Source organism: Podarcis pityusensis (assembly GCF_964106645.2).
Source record: "Podarcis pityusensis genome assembly, chromosome: 14".
Classification (NCBI taxonomy): Eukaryota; Metazoa; Chordata; class Lepidosauria; order Squamata; family Lacertidae; genus Podarcis; species Podarcis pityusensis.
The window spans coordinates 9,170,084-9,194,832 of record NC_138039.1 but is presented as its reverse complement, the minus strand read 5'-3'; the positions used below and the strand labels follow the sequence as shown (position 1 = coordinate 9,194,832).

Here is a 24,749-nt window from a genome sequence, read left to right as displayed (position 1 = left end):
TTAAACCTGGGGTGGGAAATCTTCTATTCATCCCCAAGGCCACATTGTCAGGAGCAAGCCAGAAGTAAATCACACCGTGCAAGTTGGAGTTAACTCTTTACTTGGTTCTCAAACTTAATCCGTTCTGGAAGTCCGTTCCAAAACCAAAGCGTTCCAAAACCAAGGTGCGATTTCCCATAGAAAGTAATGCAAAATGGATTAATCCGTTCCAGACTTTTGAAAACAACCCCCAGTACAGGAATTTAACATGAATTTTACTCTCAAACGAGACCATGGATCCATAAAATGAAAGCAATAAAGAATGTACTGCAGTCACACATTCAATCAGTCAGTAGCTGAACTGGGTTCCGCACAGTCACAAAAACGAAACCAAAAGAGCTGCAAAAACAAAAATGCAAAATAAATAACAAAAACAGACAGACCTCAGAGTAACACTCAAATTGGAAGCGTAACACTCAAATTGGAAGCATAGCGCTGAAAACAGAGCACGTTCAGCTTCCGAAAAAAGTTAGCAAACTGCAATACTTTCGGGTTTGCAGTACTGTATTTGAGTTCCAAGTTGTTTGAGTACCAAGGCGTTTGAGAACCAAGATACCACTGTATTAGCAAAAACATGTTCTGTACAGGAGTGTCAGGCCTAATGAGCACAGCAACTCATCTCTGGTAGGTCTTGCCCCATTAATCAGTTGCTGAGACTGAAGGTTCCTGCCTCCCCACAGCTGCCTACGTCCCTCTCTCTCCACGTCCCCCCCCCGGCAATTGGAGACTGGGCCTGCACATTGCCAACCTCTTCTCTGCCCTTTTCATGCCTCTTCTGGTTCTGGGAGATATGTGGGGATGGGGGAGTTTGTAGTGACCGGATTGAGCAATCTGTGCCTTTAATGACAAACTATCTACCGCTAAGTAAGTTGGTTCCTTTAATTTTTTTGTTTTAAAAAAAGTCTTCTAAAAATCCCATCCTCCCAGGCTTGAAGACGAAACGGGCCAGAAAAACAACGCCCTGAAGAAAATCCGCGAGCTGGAAGCACACATCTCTGACCTCCAGGAGGACTTGGATTCTGAGCGTGCCGCAAGGAACAAAGCCGAGAAGCAGAAGCGGGACTTGGGCGAGGAGCTGGAGGCTCTCAAGACAGAGCTGGAAGACACCCTGGACAGCACTGCCACCCAGCAGGAGCTCAGGTGAGGACGGGAGAGGAGCGGAAAGTGGACACCATCCCTGCGGTGGAAGCTGGTGCATGGCAGGGCAACTGGGGGGCTGCCCCGTCAAGTTCATTCTGCTTTCTGCCAGCTAATAATAATCATAATAATCATAATAATATATTATTTATACCCCAGCCACTCTGGGCGGCTCCCAACAGAATATTAAAAACACAACAGAACATCAAACATTAAAAACTTCCCTAATCAGGGCTGCCTTCAGATGTCTTCTAGTTGTTTATTTCCTTGACATCTGATGGGAGGGCACCACCACCGAGAAGGCCCTCTGCCTGGTTCCCTGGAATCTCACTTCTCGCAGGAAGGGAACCGCCAGAAGGCCCTTGGGGTTGCACCTCAGGACCTCTGGGCTGAACAATGGGAGTGGAGATGCTCCTTCAGGTATACTGGACCAAGGCTGTTTAGGGCTTTAAAGGTCAGCACCGACACTTTGAATTGTGCTCAGAAACGTACTGGGAGCCAATGTAGGTCTTTCAGGACCGGCTGTTATATGGTCTTGGTGGTCGCTTCCAGTCACCAGTCTAGCTGCCGCATTCTCGATTAATTGCAGTTTCCGGGTCACCTTCAAAGGTAGCCCCACGTAGAGCGCATTGCAGTAGTCCAAGCGGGAGATAACTAGAACATGCACCACTCTGGCGAGACAGTCTGCGAGCAGGTGGGGTCTCAGCCTGCGTACAAGATGGAGCTGGTAGACAGCTGCCCTGGACACAGAATTGACCTGCGCCTCCATGGACAGCTGTGAGTCCAAAATGACTCACCATTCTAGGTGCAAAGTGAGGCCAGTGACGTGCGTAGCCAGGGGGAGGTTCCGAGGGCCACATAGAAAGGTCCTGAGGGCCGCGTATGGTTCTTCTTGCAATAGGGCGCAAGAGGACTTCAAATCCTCTTTAAATTTCCTGGAATGCATTTGCAACCCTCCCAGCCTGGAGGCGACGGCAGAGCCGGCTGTATCCCCAAATAATGTGGTTTGGGATGGCAAACAAAAATCACGCCTGCTCTGTTGTTTTCAGAGCAAAGCGGGAGCAGGAGGTCACCATCCTGAAGAGAGCCTTGGACGAGGAGACCCGCACCCACGAGGCTCAGGTCCAAGAGATGAGGCAGAAGCACACGCAGGCTGTGGAGGAGCTGACGGAGCAGCTGGAACAATTCAAACGGGTAACAAGCAAGCGAGCGAATATATAAACAAACTCAGGGCATTGCTTTGGGGATGGCTGTGCCCTTTCAGAGCCAGGATTTGCGAACTGCTCGGACTCCTGCAAGGAGACTAGAACTCAGGGCCACCCAGTGCAACGGAGCTCACACTTGCGCTGTGCATTTTAATGCACCCTTTTGTCCCAGAGTGGTTGAGCAATCAACCCTTCTTCCCATGGAACTCTGGGAATTGTAGTTCTGTGAGGGGTGTGGGCATGTGTCTCCTAACAACTCGCAGTGCCCGCTGCAATCTAAGCATTCTGGGCGTAGTGTTTTAAATGCAGAAGTGTCCTGAATGCTGCAGAATTCAGGACAGACAGAATGAATAGACAGACATAATTCCAAAACGTTTCTGGTAACGGGTTTGATAGCAACATAATCTGCGCATGCTTTACTTTACTTTACACTGCACGTTTTTGTCTCAGGTGTGAGCATTAAAGATATTGGATGTCAAAAAAACAAAAAAAACCTGCTGCTGATATATTATTCCATACCCTTTCTTCACCATATAATCCCCAGGAAGGTTTGAACAATTTAAAACACCATACAGTCGTACCTTGGTTCTTGAACAGTATCCATTCCAGAAGTCTGTTCAACTTCTGAAAACGTTCGAAAACCAAGGTGTGGCTTCCGATTGGCTGCAGGAGCTTCCTGCACTCAAGCAGAAGCTGCAGAAGTCGCGTCGGACGTTCGGCTTCCAGAAAACGTTCACAAACCGGAACACTCATTTCTGGGTTTGGAGTGTTCGGAAGCCAAAATGTCTGAGTCACAAGGCATTCCAGAACCAAGATACGACTGTATTTAAATAGTCTAAAAGAAACCCAGGTCACACGAATAGGACGGGTCCCCAAAACATTCATAGAATCATAGAATTGTAGCGTTTGAAGGGACCCCTGCAAGAATCCTGCCCATAGGATGGGCTTCAACCACCAACCTTCTGCTTTATAGCCAGACGCACTGACCCAGTGTGTCAGATTAAAGAAGTGTGATCGGACGGTGGTGAAATTGACGTATACAAGAGATCTGTGGCTGTCACACTGCTGGAAGACTTGTCAACTCTGGGTCCCTTCTTGGGTACGTAAACACCAAACGTCCTCTGTGCTTTCAGGCCAAAGCCAATTTGGACAAGACCAAGCAGACTCTGGAGAAGGACAACGCCGACCTGAGCAGCGAGGTCCGGTCGCTCAACCAGGCCAAGCAGGAGGTGGAGAACAAGAAGAAGAAGCTGGAAGTGCAGCTGCAGGAGCTGCAGTCCAAGTTTTCAGACGGGGAGCGCGTCCGGACAGAGCTGAACGAAAAAGTCCACAAGCTGCAGGTGACGATGCAGTGTCCCTTTTTCTATTTCTGTAGTTTTTTTTAAAATAAAAAAGGATGAAGGAGCCTAGCAAATTATTATTATTATTTCCTGTGAGAAGAGTGCAGATCAGGCTGATCCGAACACTGCTTTGTTTTGCTCTTCCTTTGCCTTCCAGGTGGAGGTTGAGAACGTGACGGGGCTGCTGAACGAAGCAGAGGGCAAGACCATCAAACTGACGAAGGACGTGGCGACTCTGGGGTCTCAGCTGCAGGACACTCAGGTAAGTACCACCGCAAGCCAAACTGAGGTTTTCAGAGAGGTTCTTGGGGAAGACTCACCAGCAAGGGCTTCTGCTTTCTTGCTGCCCCCAGGAGTTGCTCCAGGAGGAAACCCGCCAGAAGCTCAACTTGTCCACAAAGCTTCGCCAGATGGAGGATGAGAAGAACAGCATCCAGGACCAGCTGGAGGAAGAGATGGAAGCGAAGCAGAACCTGGAGAGGCACATTTCAACGTTGACCGTGCAGGTTCTGACCATTACTATATAATAATAGTAATTTATTATTTATACCCTGCCCATCTGGCTGGCCATCTAGCCACTCTGGGCGGCTTCCAACAAAATATTAAAATACCGTAATATATCAAACATTAAAAGCTTCCCTAAACAGGACTGCCTTCAGATGTCTTCTAAAAGTCTGGTAGTTGTTGTTCTCTTTGACATCGGATGGGAAAGGCATTCCACAGGGAGGGCGCCACTACCGAGAAGGCCCTCTGCCTGGTTCCCTGTAACTTGGCTTCTCGCAGTGAGGGAACCACCAGAAGGCCCTCGGCGCTGGACCTCAGTGTCCAGGCTGAACGATGGGGGTGGAGACGCTCCTTCAGGTCTACTGGACCGAGGCCGTTTAGAGCTTTAAAGCAACAATTTGAATTTTGCTCGGAAACGTACTGGGAGCCAATGTAGGTCTTTCAGGACCAGTGTTATGTGGTCTTGGGGGCCGCCCCCCGTCACCAGTCTAGCTGCCGCATTCTGGATTAGTTGTAGTTTCCAGGTCACCTTCAAAGGTAGCCCCACGTAGAGCATATTGCAGTAGTTACGCTGAATTTATCCACTTTGGATTTTAAAAACCAAAACAGAACCCCTTCGGGTTCTTACCGTGCACCCCCGCTGTGCGGCAGGCTGTTTTAAATTCCCATTTTCCAGGTTGAAAGATCACGGCTCACTGTGCAGAAAACCCAAGGCAAGGTTGGGCTCACATTCACGTCGCCCATTGCCAAACCCCTAGGTATGCCCCTGACGACAACAAGCGGGATCCATGACTTTTATCATGCTCTCAGCAATAATGGGAGCCCAGTGATCAGGGATGATGGGAACTTCTGGAGAGCCACAGCTTCCCCGTCTTTGTTAGAAACCCCAAACAGAGGGCCAGTAGGAGGGAGCTGGATGGGTACATGGGCCCATCTCTACATTCCCACAATACTGTTGGATCAGCTGATTCCGCCCATTCCCGGGGAAGGGGCTTGCACCTGCGTTGGTTGGGGTGCTGGGTGTCACGAGGGCTTACCTTTCTCTGAACCCCAACCTGCAGCTCTCTGACTCCAAGCGGAAGCTCCAGGAGTACGTCAGCACCATCGAGGGCATGGAGGAAGGGAAGAAGAAGCTCCAGAAGGAAATCGAAGGCCTGACGCAGCAGTTCGAGGAGAAAGCAGCTTCGTACGACAAACTGGAAAAAACAAAGAACCGGCTTCAGCAGGAGCTGGACGACCTGGTGGTCGACTTGGACAACCAGCGCCAGCTGGTCTCCAACTTGGAGAAGAAGCAGAAGAAGTTCGACCAGGCAAGAGCCCATGTGCTGGTCCCGGGGGGGGGGGGGGTACCGTGAGGCGTGGTCAAAGTCCAGTCCTGGGCCGAGGGTCTGGAGACTGTCCACCAAGGGGGAAGTGGGGTCCAAAGTAAGAAGCCGGGTGTGGTCAGGAACTCTGGAAGAACAGGTCTGGGTGCTGGCAGAAACAGGTTTCCAACCTGGGACTGGGCTGACTGGCCTTTATCTCCTCTGAGGCCAGGGGTGGTCCTGGCCCACAGGTGACCCGCCTCTCCTGGCCTTAAGGCGAGCACTCCTCCTGAGAGCACTTAGTTCCCTCCGCCTCTCTGCCCTGAGCCTCTGCAGCTCAGGAGAAGCTGGAGGGTTACTGGACCCAGGGGCAGCTTCACCTTCCCCTGACAGGGCTCGGAGAGGTGCACCTGCAGGCAATGGGTCCTCAATCACCTCCGGAGCCAGAGTGGATACATTTGGTGTCTGCTCCTGAGGACTCGGCACAGGTGCAGGCCCTTCAGATCCAAGCCCCTGCCCCAGCTCAGCCGGCCCTGGAGGCGGGGACTCCTGTGCAGGCTGGGACTCCTCAGGTTCAGCTTCTGAATCAGATTCCCAGGCCATCACAGCCCAGCTCCCTGCATGCTCTCTTTCTGTGCTGTCCACTGTGCCCAGAGTGACCGAAACGTTAATAGGATTGGGTTGCCATTGATGTGCCCCTTATCCAGCAATAACTTTTCCCACAGCAAAATCCCTCCCATATTGTTCACTCACAAACAGGTCCTGTTTAGGAAAGGGACCCCTGCAATGTTAATTAAATGCTTCCTCCTTGCAGCTTTTGTTGCCTTTATTGCTTACTGAGGTTTTGCACAGCACTTAATATAGTGCTGTCTTAGCCAGCAGTGCCTGTTTCCAAGACAACAAACCCTTCCATGTTATTCACTTAACATATAGGTCCTGTTTAGGAAATCCCCCCTGCAATGTTAATTAAATGCTTCCTCCTTGCAGCTTTCCTTTATTGCTTCCTGTCCAGTGCATCTTGGGCTTTGATGATGATTTCCTTCTTTATATGACCCCTTAAGCAGTCAACTTCTCTGAGCTGTTATGCTGTTGGAAAGCCCTCTTGCCCCTGAATCAAAGCAATGGCCTCCTTGCTGAGACCCGAAGCTTACCAGCATCTTGTTCCTTGGCAGATGCTAGCAGAGGAGAAGAACATCTCTTCCAAATACGCCGAAGAAAGAGACCGTGCAGAGGCTGAAGCTCGGGAGAAGGAGACGAAGGCCCTGTCTCTCTCCCGGGCTCTGGAGGAGGCCCTGGAAGCAAAGGAAGAACTTGAGCGAACCAACAAGCTGTTGAAAGCGGAGATGGAAGATCTCGTGAGCTCCAAAGATGATGTCGGCAAGAACGTAAGTTCCCTCGAAGGGTCTCCTGATCTGCCTGAAACAATTCGTTTACCGTATTTTTCGCTCCATAAGATGACCTGACCATAAGACGCACCTAGTTTTTAGAGGAGGAAAGGGGGAAAGCCCCGTTTTTTTGAGGATCAGCTCACAGTTGTGCAGCTTTTTTTGCAAAGGGGAAAAGCTCCTTTTTTTGAGCATCAGCTCAAAGTTGTTGAGCTTATTTTGCAAAGGGGGAAAATCCTGTTTTTATGGGGTTCAATTCACAGTTCTGCAGCTTTTTTAGGAAAGGAAAGGGAACCGTTTCTACAGTTTCCAGACAGATAATCTAATCAGCCAGTCACATGTCGCTGGGGAAACAAACAGCCTCCGTCTGCAGAACATTCAACAATGGAAGCCTGGGCAAGGGGCCTGGGCCGGAAAGGGAGCCAGCGATCGACTTCACATTCACTCCATAAGACGCACAGACATTTCCCCTTACTTTTTAGGAGGAAAAAAGTGTGTCTTATGGAGCGAAAAATACAGTACATGCATCTTGTAAAAACACACGTGCATATATTTGCCAGTTGATTATCAGTTTGCAGTGACTTTTCTTTCCAAGTGAGCCCAGTCATCACATTTCCAGGTTTTGCTTTTGCCTTATTTATTCATTCACCGCTGGTGAGTTTCCCCCCTCGGTCCTCTCTCGTCACTCGGCCTGCCTTTTTGCCTCCTGCTCCAAACAGGTCCATGATCTGGAGAAATCCAAACGGGCCTTGGAGCAGCAGGTGGAAGAGATGAAGACCCAGTTGGAGGAGCTGGAGGACGAGCTCCAGGCAACGGAGGATGCAAAGCTGAGGCTGGAGGTGAACATGCAAGCGCTGAAAGGACAGTTCGAAAGAGACCTGCAAGCCAGGGATGAGCAGAACGAAGAGAAGAGGAGGCAGCTGCAGAAGCAGGTATGAGCTTCCATTTCACCACCTATCTTCTCGTAGCCTCAGAGGGTAAAGAGACCTTTTCCCCACAGGGCCTGGGGTATTCTAGAGTTTTGGACCACAGCTGGAGGGCACCAGCTTGAGGAAGACCATCATAGAATCTAGGCGCTGGGTTGTCCAATACCTAAACATGCCTCCTCCAGTTGATGGCTGGAAGATATCTGAACATGAATGGCTTCTGATAGATACTACCTACTGAGCAGAACTCAATATGGAAGTGTGTGTGGACAGGGGAGGAGAACATAGTTTTGCAGCATGGACTTAACCAGCAAAACAAACAAGCGGCTGCAGTTTTGCAGCTCCTATGAACTGCTTTTTAAAAAGTTGTTTCCATCCAAGCTCAGCATTATAAAAGCCGCTTAAATTAAGGTTACCAGACGTCCCCGTTTCCTGGGGACAGTCCCTGGATTTACAAATCAGTCCCCTGACAAAATCCTATAATTCCTATTGAAGTTGAAAAGTGTCACCGGATTCACTGAAAAAAATCTGGTAACCTTAGTTTAAATATTAAGATATTTGGGGCCTGTCTGTGCTCGTTTCCTCTTCTCTCCCCATCCTTGTTTCCTTTTGTGCCATCTCCTTTTTCAGATGTAGACCTGAGGGCAAGGACCATGTTATTTTCTTTTGATCTGTAAACCACTTGTGAGCTTTTCTGGCTAAAGAGCATGTTATAAATGCTTTGAAAAAATGAACGAACGAATGAACTTAGCTGGACAGCATCTACAACCCATAGGCCTTTTGGGGAAACCTGATCGCTTGCAAGGGACGTGGGTGGCACTGTGGGTTAAACCACAGAGCCTAGGACTTGCCAATCAGAAGGTCGGCGGTTCGAATCCCCGCGACGGGGTGAGCTCCCATTGTTCGGTCCCTGCTCCTGCCAACCTAGCAGTTTGAAAGCACATCAAACTGCAAGTAGATAGATAGGTACCACTCCGGTGGGAAGGTAAATGGCGTTTCCGTGCGCTGCTCTGGTTCGCCAGAAGCGGCTTAGTCATGCTGGCCACATGACCCGGAAGCTGTATGCCAGCTCCCTCGGCCAGTAAAGCGAGATGAGCGCCGCAACGCCAGAGTCGATCAGGGGTTTACCTTTTTACTAATCGCTCGCAACCACCTCTGCATTGTACAGCTCTTAAATAGATAGATATTCCCAAAAAGTGGTTGAAGAATAGGACCTTGTCAAAGACTGCCCCGCTCTCTCCCCCTAGAATGTTTACCGTTTGAGGAAGCACTGCGAGCCTTCCACACATTTAGCTGCAAGTCCCTGAGCAATGCCTTTCACAGAATCGTAGAACTGCAGAGCGGGAAGGGACCCTGAGGGTCATCTAGCTCAACCCACAGCGCACGTCTTAACCTTTTCCAATTGCTTCCCTGCTGCTACTTAGCTCCACGAGATGGAAGTGGAACTGGAAGACGAGCGCAAGCAACGGGGCTTGGCCGCCGCCGCCAAGAAGAAACTGGAGGTGGACATCAAGGACATGGAGGGCCAGTTGGACTTCGCCAACAAGTCCCGGGACGAAGCCATCAAGCAGCTGCGGAAGCTCCAGGTCAGGGCAACCCACTTGCTTTCACCCAGGAGAGTTGGGTGTCTGCCAGGGGCATAATAATAATAATAATAATAATAATAATTTATTATTTGTACCCCGCCCATCTGGCTAGGTTTCTCCAGCCACTCTGGGCGGTTTCCAACAAAGATTAAAAATACATCAAAATGTCACACATTAAAAACTTCCCTGAACAGGGCTGCCTTCAGATGTCTTCTGAATGTCAGGTAGTTATTTATCTCTTTGACATCTGATGGTAGGGTGTTCCACAGGGCGGGTGCCACTACTGAGAAGGCCCTCTGCCTAGTTCCCTGTAACTTGGCTTCTCATAGCCAGAAGGCCCTCGGAGCTGGATCTCAGGGTCTGGGCAGAACGATGGGGTGGAGACTCTTGGCCAAAGGACGAGAGCCTCTTAGATCCACTGCAGTGAGGAGAGAGAGACTCTCTGAGGCAGGGGGGAGCTGGAGGGTGTCTTGCCCAAGGGCCCTCCAAACCTAGTGAGATGGGGGAGAAATTCAGTTCGGTTTGCCTTTTAAATCGAGCCTGTCTAATTCTTGCTTTCCGAAATGATGCATGGACCGAAACGCAGCCACCTTTTGAAATTCTCATTTCTCCAAATTTTTGCAATGCAGTTCTTCAGCCAAGTAATGTGCGCCACAAATGCATGTGCCAGGATTAAGTGTGCATCAAAATGCACATATTAGTAGTAATAATGTATGGTCGTACCTTGGAAGTCGAACAGAATCCGTTCCGGAAGTCTGTTCGACTTCCAAAACGTTTGGAAATCAAAGCTCAGCTTCTGGTAGCAATCGGAAGCTGCGCCAGACGTTCAGCTTCCGAAAATCGTTCAAAAACCGGAACACTCACTTCTGGGTTTCAACCGTTCGGGAGCCGATTTGTTCAAGAGTCGAGGTGTTCAGGATCCGAGGTACGACTGTACTAAAAAAGTGTTATATTAGATTTCTTTGCGACAAATGTGTAGATCTGGAGGGGAAATAGCACACAAATGCATATTTTAAAAGAAATCGTATCCAAAATGCTGAATTTTCGTGAGGACTTTTTAAAATAAATTGCATATTTCTGCAGAAATTGAGAGAACTGGATAGATTGGTGTGATCCCTACTCAACACTGCACATCCTTTTATAAACTATTATCATGCCCCCCCCCGCACCCTAATCACCTATTTCTTAAACTTCAGACTCTCTTCTTTGGTCCTTGAAACATCCCATCAGGTGGAGGGCGACGCTGAGAAAGATTTGAACCTGAATGCGGATGAGGCTCCATCCTAAACCAGTGTCTCTTCTTACTCAGGCTCAGATGAAGGACTTCCAGCGTGAACTGGACGATGCCCGGGCTGCCCGGGAAGAAGTCTTTGCAACAGCCCGAGAAAACGAGAAGAAAGCCAAAAATCTGGAGGCTGAGCTGATGCAGGTTCAAGAGGTAAACTGGAGAATCTGGGTCCTGGCTAGAACTCGAGGGATGGAGTAGCTCAGCGTCTGCCCAAGGGCTACAGTTAAGGGTTGTTGTAAACAAAAATTGCCCTTTTCCCTTATGGGGTATCCAAGAGCCCACATAGAGTCCTTACGTACGTTCCCTATCGGTAGGAGAAAATAACAGAGGCCAACCAGAGAATATTGAGAAGCAAAGCAGCTAGTAAGCCTGATCTTTATTGATCTGTTGCAACAGGGTGCTCCCCTCACACGCAGGAAAGGAGGAGGAACCCAGAACAATGGCGCGCAAGGCCTTATAAAGACTTTTGAAATTGCCACCCTGTAGATCAAGACCACCCCCAGAAACATCATGCATACATCACAGAAGGGGTGTAACCTAAGACCACCCCCGATACACCATACCTACATCACAGAAAAGGTGGTCTAAAACAGAAATTTGAATGTTGTTTTTTCGCCTGTCCTTGTTTATCTCCTGTCTGGCAAGTTACTTGATTGGATTGCCTGGGGAGCCTGGCCAGTCTTTTGTAATGATAAATACTTCATTCCTGGGCCAGGTCACAGGCTCACACCCTATTCATATCTTAAATGTGCCCTTAAGACGAGATTTGTGAGGAAAGAGACAATGGGGAGGTTTCCCACTTTGACCTTGCAGAGAAAACATTTGCTCAGTTTAGGAATCAAAATGGTTCCAGGTCGGTCTTCCTGTGCTGATCTATGTACGTGCTTGGTTGGTACACTTATGAACATTACCATGTATCTAATGTAGCTCTGTGTGGCGATCACACAGGGTCTCCGGACGTTTAACGGTCTATTGATCCCTGTGCCACCACTGTGCTCGCTTCCCCGCTGCCACCAACCAGTTACTCTCTGGTAAAACACTGAGTCCAGTCTGTTGTTAAAAGTGAACCAAAAAAAACAAGTTTATTTTACAAACATTAACAAATTTATGGCTTCTCAGATAATATTCCTGTCAATATCTTTTTTTGATTATTATTCCTGTCAATATCTTAACTTTATTTTCTTTACTGGCCTATACCTTCCTAATACCTTCTGGCTGATTATCTCAACTGTTTGACTGGCTTCTCTTAACAAATTCTCTAACTCTCTCCCCCCGGACTAGCCCAACCCACAGACTTTTCTTATCTGTCTCTTCTAACTCCAGACTGTCTTCTCAACAACTCTAACTCTCCTAAAAATACCTCAGTGCTTCAACCTTATACACAGTTAACTCTGCTCCCTGGGTTCCAGTTGGTTAGTCATTTTACAATGACTTTCCCTATGAACCCAGTATGATGTCACACACATATGAGGGCAAATGCCACACTCTGCTAAGTTAAAGGCCCTTTAAACTTGCACTTGCGGAAGGTTGTTGCAGAAGGAAAAACGCAAGTGCCTTACCGAAGGTTGTGCAACAGATTGCACAACGGGAACCAGCAGGCTTCCACTAACACAACTGTTGCACTGGATTTCTTTGTTGCAAACGTTTAAGCACTGCCATCCGCTAGCAGACGGGCCCTTGCGCTAGTGAGCAGAGAACATTTGATGCGGCCCAGGGAACTCTGTTTCATACGTTCAGCCAGAGTTCACCACATGTAAAAAAAAACACCAAGTTATGAGGACAACCAATTGTTACATGTGTGACCTCTCCTGCTCTAAGGAACACTTGTTCAGCCAGGGAATTGTGACCCGTACCACGATAAAAAGCCACTCCTGGTTTCTGTCCCCCACCAAGTGTTTTAAACCACAGAGCCTAGGGCTTGCCGATCAGAAGGTTGGTGGTTCGAATCCCTGTGACGGGGTGAGCTCCTGTTGCTCGGCCCCTGTTCCTGCCAGCCTAGCAGTTTGAAAGCACGTTAAAGTGCAAGTAGATAAATAGGTACCACTCTGGCGGGAAGGTAAATGGCGTTTCCGTGCGCTGCTCTGGTTTGCCAGAAACGGCTTAGTCATGCTGGCCACATGACCCGGAAGCTGTGCACCGGCTCCCTCGGCCAATAAAGCGAGATGAGCACCGCAACCCCAGAGTCGTTCGCAACTGGACTTAACAGTCAGGGGTCCCTTTACCTTTAATCTAATATGGGTAGAACTTATTTTAGTTTTTGCTATTGCTAGTTGCTATTTGCAAGTTGGAAACTCTTGCCGATCTACTGCAAATCTCCCAGAGGTATATGAGTAGATCTAACTTCCGCCCAGCCTTGGAACCTAGAGTAGCCATGTTTGCTTTGTCGAGTGAGGGGCTCAATTTTGCCTCCTTTGGCAGGATTTGGCAGCTGCGGAACGGGCACGGAAACAAGCTGAGCAGGAGAAGGACGATCTGGCTGAAGAGCTGGCAAGTTCTGCTTCTGGGAGGTAAGTAAGTTCCTGGCCGGGATTTGGAGGCTACTAGAACCATGTGCCCAGTTCCACTCACTGCTGCTATTTTGTCCACACGAGAAGTATAAAAGGTGCCTTACACAGCACCCTCGCCAAATATGACAATGGTGATTATTATTATTATACCTTGCTTATTTGACTGGGTCTTTGGGGATGAAAAGTTGGTGTCAAAATTTCAAAGAAATGAAAATTAAATAGAGGACTTGGTGCATCTTTTGGCAGGCACAGGAGTTTCCCCTTCTCTCTGGGAGCTTCCGATAAGAATTAACGAGCTGACAGGTTTATAGTCCTTTATTTACATCGATATACAGAGAGCAGCCTTGGGCCACCCTCCATCAGGATATCAGCTGTTCACTCTGAATCACCTCCCCTTCCACAGCAAGAAGCGTGCCAACGGCCAGCTCTCCCTCCCCTGTGCTTCTGTTGTTCCTTAACCCTTTCAGACCTCTGAGTTTGAGGGGAGGGAATTACCCACCACTCTTGAATGAAGTGTCTCCCAAACGCTCCCTCCCTCCTGGTTGCCTAGCTACTATCTCAAAGCTGTCCAACTCTTCCCCTGACTTTGCAGTCTGACATTGAATGGCTGCTGGGAACGTTGAAGGAAGAGGGGGGCAAATTCTCCATTCTCTGTTAGAGACTGCTCTGTCTGTGTCTGCATTCCCCCATCTTCGGAGTCAGAGCAGTCTCTGGCGTCCGATTCTGACCAGCCCCTGACACCGTATGATTGTAGGACCAGCCTCCAGGATGAGAAGCGGCGCCTTGAAGCAAGGATCTCCCAACTAGAGGAGGAGCTGGAAGAGGAGCAGAGCAACATGGAAGCTATGAGCGACCGTTTCCGCAAGGCTGTCCAGCAGGTATGTTGCAGACACCTAGATTTCTGCAAGGAGGATGGGAGTTGCAAGAAAAGTAAGCAAAAAATAATTTTGCTTGCTATTCACAGCTCCTTCAAACGAGAAATAGAACAGATTCCCCACTCAGCAACTTCCCAAACCAAAATGCAGCTATCCTTCAAAATCCATGCTTCTCTGCACATTTTGCAATGCATTTCTCCATCCAAAAGAATGCATAGTTCAATAAAGCACATAGGAGAGGAAAGCATGCACAAAAATTTTGCAGATTGGTGAAAATAACGTACTAGAAAAATGTCTTTAATATATAATCTATAGACGTTTATTTCATATGTGAACCGCTTCCCATGAAGCCTCTCAAAAACGATTTCACGACTCACTAAAAAACATACATATGAATATTGCAAACATATACACAGTTAAAATGATTATGTAGTTAAAACCTAGTTCAAATCCAATACACGCATACCCTGTTTTATTGCGCTTTGCTTTATTGCACCCCACAGATGTTGCTCCTTGTGGGGATCCGGGTTAACAGGCTATAGTATAGCGCAAACATAACTTTGATTATGCACTGGGAAACCAAAAGAATTATGCAACTCGGTTTGTCGCATTGTTCGCTTTATTGCAGCCGTCTGGAACCAAACCCGCAATGATCTCCCAGGGTATGCCTGTACATGCACCAACTGGGGTTAATGATATAAGGGAGGCCCCCTGAAGATTTGCAAGCATTTTGGTGTGTGCACTTATCCCAATGCATGCAGTTTTGCTCACTTGCTTGCAAAAGCAGGTGTGTTTGGAGAAATTCGCACAAAGATTGCTAAGGAATTTCGTGCGGTCTCTTACGGAAAAAAGAGAAAGCAATCTGATTTTGGAAATGGAGCAAAAGATTGGGAAAATGGAGTTCTCACCTGCACTAAAGCGGCATCATACCACTTTAAGCAGCCATGGTTCCCCCTCTAAGAATCCTGGGAGATGTAGTTTTTGGAAGGGGGCTGAGAGTTGTTATTCTCCACACAGTTACAGTTCTCAGACAAACCCTTTTCCCTGGGAAGTTTGGGAACTGTAGCTCTGGGAGCGTCTCCTATAGGCTCTCAGCACCTTTAACAAACTACAGTTCCCATGGTTTTTTGATGGCTGCTTAATGGGGTGTGATCCTGCTTTAAATGTTTGGCGCAGATGGGGCCAGAGAGCAACTGAACAGGACAGGCTGGCCACCCCTAATCAGACTTGTTTCCCCCGCTCCGCTTTGATTGATCTTTCCCATCTATCGGTTCCAGTCCGAGCAGCTGAACAACGAGTTGGCCTCTGAGCGCACCGCGGCGCAGAAGAACGAAAGCGCCCGGCAGCAGCTGGAGAGGCAGAACAAGGAGCTGAAATCCAAACTGCAGGAGATGGAGGGAGCCGTCAAATCCAAGTTCAAGGCCACGATCACAGCCCTGGAAGCCAAGATTGCGCAGCTGGAGGAACAGCTGGAACAGGAATCCAGGTACTGGCAGCTGTGGGATTCTGCATCCCAAATCCCGTCCCAGAGCACAGGCTCAAAAATAATAGGCTAGAGTAATAAAAAGAAATTGTTATTTAGGGGATTTGAATTTAATTCTAAATTATATACCGGAAACGTGGGAGATTACAAGGGGTCAAAAAAAAGGGATGTAAAACTTGTCTTGATGAATTGGAAGAGCCGCAAAAAGATCCCATTGAGCACATGGATTGACAATATGGACAGACTAGTTACCTACGAACGAATTGCATATCAACGCAAATTAAGAATGGATAAATATGAAGAAATCTGGAAGGAATACTTAAGTGACAAGGCAGACAGGGGTGGGAAGTAGGGGGAGGAGAGGTGGGGAAATATTGTTAAAAAGGTGTAGTTATAGGTATATCAGTACTCAAATCAGTGTTATTGTGGTTTTTGTTGTATATTTTTTTTGGTTGTTGTTTGTATTGAAAAAATGATTAAATAATTTTTTTTAAAAAAAGTTAAATAATATATTTAAGGTTTAGTTGCAAAATTCTGTTGTAATACTGTAGCTGAAACAAATAAAAAACTTACTCCCCGGGGGGGAAAAAAGGCTCACCCACATATGGGAGAATACAGTATGGTTACCAGATGTTTTTCAATGAATCCGGGGACACTTTTTTTGGGGGGGGGAAGCTGAGTAGCAACAGGGAGTCAGTAGTGAGGCAAAAGACCCTGGGCCCAAGCACACATGCATATTGTATAAAGGTGCTAAGTCCTTTTGCACCCTGTGAAACATAAATGCAGAGTTTTTTAAAAACTGGGCAACGGCGAGCCACACGCCCGTGACTCCCGAGCCTTCCCCAATCTCCTGCCCCCTGCCCCCTTTGTTTTGAATGATCGGGGGAGGCTTGGGAGTCGCGGGCGGCTGGCTGTTGCCCAGTTTTTTAAAAAACTGTGCATTTATGTTTCACAGGGTGCGAAAGGGCTCTGTGCCTTGCCTTGCAGAGAAACCGTGCGCCTTGCACCCCTCCTGGGCAACGGCCGCCCACCCGCCCGCAACTCCCGAGTCTCCCCCGATCTTTCAAAACAAAGGGGGAAGGGGGCAGGAAATTTGTGCCGCCAGACGTCCCCGGTTCCCCCTTGGCAGTGGCAGCAAGCAGTGAGCAGCTCCTGAAGCCAGCCAGAGCCAACTGCGCTACCAGGCTGGCTCCGGGCTGCTGAGGCTGCCGCTGCCACGTTTCCCGGGGACAGATTTGCAAATCCAGGGACTATCCCCGGGAACTGGGGATGTCTGGTAACCCTAGAATACAGGTTTCTGGGCTGAGGGATTTTGATTTGGACACAAGCAGCTGAGGTTAGTCAGATTCCAACTCCCATCAGCCACAGCCAGCTTGGCCCAATAGTCTGGGATGAGGGGAGTTGTAGTCTAGCTACAACTAGGCTGCCCCTTCCTTGTTGTAGAGGGACAAAAGTTCCCAGCAGGCAGTTGCTGAGAGGAGGGGTGCGTGCTGGAATTGGACGTAAATATGTCATAATCTGTTATTGCTCAGGAGGTGTGCTTGTGAATATCTGCATGAAATTTAAAATATGCAAATATAAGCAGTGTGCTTTTAAACAACATGAACTGCTTTAACTTCTGGGAAATACTTTTGAATGATTTTATAAAAATATCCAAAATAGTTAAAAAAGAAATTCTTTGTGCATTACCATATATGTGTGTGCACACATACATAAACATACTTTGTGGGGAGTTTCCCCACCATTTATTATTTTATATTATTATTTTAAAACATTATTTTATTTATTATTATTTTTTAAAAAAATATTCCTGCAGGAGTGCAAATTGTGGTGTGCCCTTTCCCCTTTCCTTTAGACATTACTGGAAGGGCTCCTTTGCAGAATCAGTTACTGATATTCCACAGTCCAAGCTGAAATCCAAAGCAATTTCATCCCTTAGAGAAGCTGAAAAGATTTTAACAGAGAACTGCATTTTCTGCCCTTGAATCCTGCTCAGTTTCCCTCTGACTTCCTTCACCACATGTGCATCTTCCCAGGCACAACTTTCCTCCATGAGAACTAGTACCTTTAACCTTCCCGTTCAATTCCATTGATCCACAGAGAAAAGCAAACAGCAGCGAAGACCCTGCGCCAGAAAGACAAGAAGCTCAAGGAAGTCCTGTTGCAGGTTGAGGATGAAAGGAAGCAAGCAGAACAGTACAAAGACCAGGTGTGTTGATGTGTCACGTGGCGTGGGCTAGCTGAGAAGTCAAACCAGAAGGCAGTGTGGGAAGAGGGCTTGATCTGAAGGATTTGCTGGAAGGCTGAAAGGGAACAAATTGTTTCTATATGCAACAACAGCGGCGAGGTTACTGCTAGCCCAGGTCTGGAAACAACAGCAAATACCAACAGTAGAAGAATGGCGACAGAAGGTAATGGAATATGCAGAAATTGCCAAATTAACAGGGAAAATTAGACAACAGGGCGAGGAAACATTTCAAAAAGAATGGGGAAAATGTATGTCGTATATAGGAAAGATAAGATGAAATAGTGAAACCAGTAGAATTGGAAATAAACCTCATAACGGGAAAGTGATGGATAGTGAAAATAATAAGAAGCAAAATGTATAAGGAGAGTAATATAACTAACAGTCATTGTAAATGAATACAGACAGACAACAAGAATTGTATAAACAGGAGGATTTATTTGTTTATGGATATACTATGGACAAATATGGAAAATGAATAACAATATACAAAATGGATGAAAATAATGCGATAAAATTATATGTGATATAAAAAACCAGAAGAAGGAAGGAGGGAAGTCAGCGCTTAGCAGCAAGTATAATGTAAATTTAAAATGCAACACATTATGCGTATGTGGAGTATGCAACCGGAAAACTAATAAAGATTATTGGGGAGGGGGGAGAATGAAAGGGAACAATACCATATTTTTGCGAATCTAATGTGACATCAAATCTAATGCGCATCTCAATTTTCTTTCTTTTTTTTGAAAATTTAGTTTTTCAGGCTTTAAAATTTTACAATCAATTATCCAACAACCACCATAAAAACAAGATTCCAAAGAACCTCCTGAACTTCCCTCGTCCCCTTTGTGGGTCCTTATAAATTTAACCTTTTCCTCCTGCATCTTTTATATCAATCCAAACGCATCTCAATTTTCAAAACCCTGAAACCAAAAAAAAAGTATTTTCTGGCAAGTGTAAATGCACCCTAATTTTCATGATGTAATTTGGCCCAAAAAGTTGCACATTACATTAAATATGATGGTGATGATGATGATGATGATGATGAGTGTTAGTCAGATAGCTAGGGTACAAATAATGTGTGGCCCCAGCCACTCTGGGCAGCTTCCAGCAGAATATAAAAACATGGTAAAAGACCAACGCTTAAAAACTTCCTGATACAGGGCTGCTTTCAGATGTCTTCTGAAAGTTATATAGGTGTTTATCTGTTTGACATCTGACTGCAGGGCGTTACACAAGGCGGGTGCCACTACCGAGAAGGCCCTCTGCCTGGTTCCCTGTAACCTCACTTTTCCCAGTGAGAGAACCTCCAGAAGGCCCTCAGAGCTGGACCTCAGCATCAGGGCTGAATGATGGGGGGTGGAGATGCTCCTTTAGGTATATAATAATAAATAATAATAATAATAATAATAAAATTCTATTTATGCCCTGCCCTCCCCGGCCAGAGCCTGGCTCAGGGCGGCTAACACCAGTAAAATTACAATAAAAACATAAGGGGGGGGGCAATTTAAAATGCAGCCTCATTTTAAAAGTAGCCCATGGATCAAAACCGTAAGGGGAGGGAAAACATAAGGGTCAGACTGAGTCCAACCCAAAGGCCAGGCGGAACAGCTCTGTCTTGCAGGCCCGGCAGAAAGATCTCAAGTCTTGCAGGGCCCTGGTCTCTTGTGACAGAGCGTTCCACCAAGTCGGGGCCAGTCCTGAAAAGGCCCTGGCCCTCGCTGAGACCAATCTAACCACCTTGCAACTTGGGACTTCTAAAGTGTTGTCATTTGTGGACCTTAAGGTCCTCCGTGGGGCATACCAGGAGAGGCGGTCCCGTAGGTACGTGGGTCCTAGGGCTTCAGCTATACAGGAAAGCTTGAGCAGCCAAAAGGCTGGCTGAGGGCGCCAACTCTGGGCTCCCATCCAACGCCCCCCTTGCCTTGGTGTCTTCCTTTAGGCTGACAAGGCCAGCACTCGCGTCAAGCAGCTGAAAAGGCAGTTGGAGGAGGCCGAGGAGGAGTCCCAGCGCATCAACGCAAACCGCAGGAAACTTCAGCGGGAGCTGGACGAAGCCACCGAGAGCAACGAGGCCATGGGACGGGAGGTGACCGCCTTGAAGAACAAGCTCAGGTGAGTGCTCTCTGCCACAACCTCCTCCCGTTTGCGGTAGCGCCATAGAGCAGAGGGGAGAATGCACCATTGACATACCCCCCCCCAAAGGTTGCGCATGTGGGAACACAGCCCTCTGCCTGAAAAAGGTCCTGCCTCTCCGATGGGTGTCGACTCTGGTGTATGGAATTGCCCACTTAAGAGTTTGTCAATGCTCCTCTGTATGTTCTGTTCCCTGCCCACAGAGTGAGCTTGGCACATATGAGAGAGCTGGTCCGTAAGGCTCAGTTAGGATGCCACAGCCTGCGGCTCCTCTCTGCCCTGGCTGTGGGAGTGGATGGGGGGTCATTTATGAAGGGCCATAGCTCAGGGGTCAGGCCCCCATTTTGCAAGCAAAAAGTCATAGGTTCAGTCCCAAGCATTTTCAGCCAAGGCGGTGAAAGACATCAACCTGTGAGCTCGGCAGGCCTCTGCAAACCAGTTGTCTGATTCGTAGAAGGCAGCATCCTAGGGCCCCAGCTACCTTCTTCCTCTCCGCTGCCTGTTTTCTCTTGCATTTAGCAAGGAGAAATCCCAATTCTATGTACATTCAAAGCTGAATCTACCCAGTCTGCATTTTCTGAAGCAGCATGCAAACCGGAACACAGCTAGCCTTCAAAATTTGCACGTATCCAAATTTTGCAATGCAGCGTTTACCCAAAATGCATCTATTAGAGGGAAGCGTGCGTAAAAACGAAGATAGCAGGGAAAATTTATTATATTAAGGGAGATGGCTTGTCAAAATTTCGTATTTAAAATGTGTTTATTGGGAGAAATTTGCGCTTGAACGCTGATGAGTTTTCACGAGGTTTTTTTTTATTTTTTATAAAATGGAAATTGCTGCAAAATGTGCAGCACCGAGTTTAAGATGGGAGAAAAATGAGAAAGTGGGAGAACCAAAATGGGCAGACCCTTCCACCCCCTCCTGCAATTAAGAGAGCAGCACACAAAACACAGAGAGAGAAAGGTTTACCATCTAGCATTGGGATGGAGAAACCTTTTCCAGGCAGCAGACTAGATCCCTAAGCTCTCCCAGCAAGCCACTTTAATGTGGCTGTACGACCCCTGCCAATCACCTGGACTGCAGGTGAACTTCTTCTCCATAGTAGCATTGCTTGAGCTCAAGCCTTGGTGCAAAGGAAGATCTCAGCTGCTCTGAGCGCGGCTGGAGGTTAGCACCGAACGGCTGGGCTCAGTATCAGCAGGGATCAGCTCCACCCAGGAGCAAATTCCTATTTAAATGGCCCTGTATAGAAACTCTGCTTCCCAAGGACAAATTGGGAGTGTCTTTTAAGACCCCTGCTTGCTCCTTTGCACCTGTCTCTTCACATGACCCTCACATGACTTCATATGACGTGGGATGGGTAGGGGTGGCCTGGAGAGGCCCAAACTAGGATTCCTAATCAGGCTAATTAGGCCTGTGGACCAGAGGCTCCCGACTGCTGTTCCGGCAGAGCATGAACAGAGTGGTTTTTTTTTAAAACAAAAACCAATAAATGACTTGGAAATAACCCTTCCTGCAAACAGATGTTGAGTGTCTCCTTCAGCTAACTGCTTGGGATACCTTCTCTCTTTCAGAGGGAACCCAGAACCTTCACAGTGACTGAGCAGGTACCATGCCTTCATCTTTGCAGTTCCCTTGTGTTTTGTAAAAAAAAAATCAAATCAAATCCCAGTCCCCCACCCTCTTTTTCTTTTTGTCCCGAATAAAACCCATGTGAGATTTCTGCAAACTCTGAAGGCTTGGATATCTAGATGTCAATGTCTTGTAGCAAAAGAGACAAATATTACAGATTTTTGCTTCGTTGCCTCCCTCCCTCCCTTCTTTCGTGAACATCTGCAAATCTGTGCTCCGTTTCACAAAATGCTAAGAGTTTGGCATAGCCTTCCTTCCCAACTTTCTCTTCTCTCGATCGTGTTTAATGCTCGCTGCCTTTGCAAAACCATAAGCACCAGCCCTCTGCCGGTGTGAGCAGAAGGGCGCACTGCATTCCAGGCAACAGTCATGTATCACGATGCCTGAGCATACTGCCTCTGGGCTGCTTTTCTGTAGGAACTGCCTGAGAACTGGGGGGTGCAGTACTGTTAACTGACCGCCGTGTGCATTCACTTGGCACCAAAACAAAATGCACTGTCCTGCCTTGAAGGCTAGAAACTCACCGCTGAGTTGTGTGTTGTGTGTCACCTGCACCCTTTCTGCACGGAAAACAGCGAAGCACTAAGCTAGGGATATGCACACCCCCAACCACAGCTAGGGACCGTCTTAGCAGTATTGAGCTGCTCAATTCTGGAACTTGCTCAGGTGTCCTGAGCTCCTTCTGCTGCCAATCATTGACGGAAAGCCCGGGAAAACCACTTGCATTCTGTAATATTTGTAGGTTCTCTTTTTGCAAGGAAACCAATCGTGCTTTGCTTAGCTGTTGCCACACAGATTCTGGTCCTCGTCCTCTTCCTCTTCCCAATAGGCACAGGGGTGTGGACATAACCATTCATTCGCACCCATCCCACCCTCCCTGTATATATTGTAAGACTGGGACAAAATGTAACTGAGATGCTCATGGCATTTGAAAACTTGCTCCAACCTAAGAACAGGCTATGTAACATTTGGGGTTCTGTAGGGTTTGTTGTTTTTTTTGCAGTGGGGGGAGGTTGACAAAGGGGTGACTCAGTGGAGGTTTTAAAGAATGAGGAATATCTGGGAGAAAGCAGATAAAAGAGCAGTGCTAGAAGAGTGTGTGTCATCGAAATTAAACTGGCTTGCGGTAGATTCACAAAATGCATAATGGATTTATGGAACTGTCTGCTGCAAGATGGCAGAATTGGAGGGGGGGGGTCCCTTCCAACCCCCTGCAATGCAGGAATCTTAACTAAAGCTTCCATGACAAATGGCCGTCCAACCACTGCTTAAAAGCCCCCAAGAGATGTTGGGGGGCAGCTTTGTTTCAAAACTGAGAAAGGTTAGAAAAAAATTCTGGAGTCAGAGGTGGTCTGCCATCAGAAAAGGAAGGTATAGTTTTGCCTTCAGCCCCCACCACACCCCATTCTCAGCTTCGCCTAGTCCTCTGGCATCATCACTCCAAGCAGAAAGTTGATTGTCCTCATGGTGTTTTATAACAACCTGAATCACTTGTAGCTGCACCCCACCCCTCTATGTCAGAATAAAAGCTGAGCACGTAGCCCCACACCTGATCCAAGAACGATGCTTTTTAACCCTGTTCGCAGCCAGCCAACTAACCCTCCACCCCCCCACCAGGAAGCAGATTGACCTAGTGGGTAGAGCTGCCTTGCAAACAACAGCCTGCTAAAAGCAGGGGTTGCCAACCTTTGGGGGTGCATTTGCAAACCGGGGGGAAACACACCATCACAGACTTCTGCTTTCAAGCATCATTACGGGGGGCGGGGAGAGGGAGGGCAATCTTCCAGACATCTTGTTCGCGCACGGGCACCAGGTTGGCAACCCCTGGCTTATACCTTCAACCTTTCCCTGCTTCTAAGGGCCAGGGGTGGTGGAAAAGTTCCAACGAACTGCTAGATTCCCATTTCTTCCTCCCTTCTTTTTTCGCATTCCTTTAACCGCAGGCGTGGGAACGAGCCGTCCTCCTTCGCCCCCTCGCGCCGATCTGGGGGTGGCGGCGGCGGCCGTCGTGTGATCGAAAACGCCGAAGGGTCGGAAGATGAAGCGGACGCCCGGGATGGGGATTTCAACGGAACAAAAGCCAGTGAATAATAATGATTTTTTTAAAAATTTGTTTTAAAAGACACGCTTGCTGATTTTAACTCTGCACCAAAACAAACAAAACGGGGGGGTATAAAAGAGGGGTAATTGTAGCACTGTATGCTGCTTTATTGATCCCAAAGACATATTGACACCTCCCTTGAGGCCTTGATGAGAGCACAGCTGCCTTTTACTCCAATGTACACACCAACCCTCCTAGCTGTTGCAGAATTGCTGTTCTTTTTGCCCGCTGCCGGGCATCATTCCAGAGCGAATGTACTTCACCGAGGGACTAACGCAACAGGGCAGGGTGACCAAAAACACCCCCCTTTTATTATAGAACAACAGCAAGACAAAAATCTATTGGGCCTCTGGCCTCTTCCCTAATCTCGCTACCCGTCCCTTTCTTCTCCTTGGTAAAGTTTCAGGTACCCACCCAGATTGTGCACCCCCCCCTCTTCCAACTCCCTCCACCCAGTTCACAAGATCAAAGTGCCTTTCTTCATCACTTTTTTTTGGGGGGGGGATGAAGAGTACTAAATCAACTGTTATTGTTCTAGATGGATTTTGTGCTTAAATACACACTAATAAAGGTTTATAAAATCACTGGGGCTGCTCTCGAGTTTTGTCTGCCTGATGTGAGCAGAGGGAAAGGTACTAGGTTTAAGCAGAGTTCCCCAGCTTTAGGCAGGAAACTTTTAAGCTGCCTGCAAAGAGGACGAGAGATTTGCTCTGTTTTAAAACAGTCACAGGAAACCTCATGGGGCAAGCCTGCTCCCAATATGGATTCCAATTCTGACTGGTGTTTTTCGGGTGAGCTTCCGGCAGCGCAGTGTTGCCAACTGAACACTAAACTGTAAAATGTGTACTCCATCTCCGTCAAAAGAACAAAAATAAGAGTTTCCAAAAGTAAGTATCCAGAAGATTTAAGAGGCTCTAACTGGTGATGGAATGCCATAGCAGGGGAGGGCTGGGAACACATGGGGGCAAAAAGAAAAGGAACAATGTTGTTAAATTTTTACCCCTCCAATGGCATAAAACACTATCCTCCTCATGCAGACAGGTCCCAACACCCAA

The 24,749-nt window shown here is 47.6% G+C and overlaps 1 protein-coding gene across 2 annotated transcripts in view; it reads left to right on the top strand.

Annotated features, from left to right (window-relative positions):
• MYH11 (myosin heavy chain 11) overlaps positions 1-24,278 on the top strand; it is an 86,888-nt gene extending 62,610 nt beyond the window's left edge. For both annotated transcript variants that reach the window (XM_080980924.1, XM_080980923.1), the window contains 16 exons: positions 967-1,179; positions 2,226-2,370; positions 3,515-3,721; positions 3,879-3,983; positions 4,075-4,227; positions 5,287-5,535; positions 6,702-6,914; positions 7,634-7,846; positions 9,265-9,426; positions 10,736-10,864; positions 13,133-13,221; positions 13,976-14,099; positions 15,374-15,582; positions 17,680-17,788; positions 19,767-19,939; positions 23,537-24,278. In XM_080980924.1, coding sequence (XP_080837050.1) covers positions 967-1,179; positions 2,226-2,370; positions 3,515-3,721; positions 3,879-3,983; positions 4,075-4,227; positions 5,287-5,535; positions 6,702-6,914; positions 7,634-7,846; positions 9,265-9,426; positions 10,736-10,864; positions 13,133-13,221; positions 13,976-14,099; positions 15,374-15,582; positions 17,680-17,788; positions 19,767-19,939; positions 23,537-23,684 — 2,641 coding nt within the window. In that variant the 3' untranslated portion in view covers positions 23,685-24,278. The remainder of the gene's footprint in view (positions 1-966; positions 1,180-2,225; positions 2,371-3,514; positions 3,722-3,878; positions 3,984-4,074; positions 4,228-5,286; positions 5,536-6,701; positions 6,915-7,633; positions 7,847-9,264; positions 9,427-10,735; positions 10,865-13,132; positions 13,222-13,975; positions 14,100-15,373; positions 15,583-17,679; positions 17,789-19,766; positions 19,940-23,536) is intronic.
• Positions 24,279-24,749: the final 471 nt, after the last annotated feature.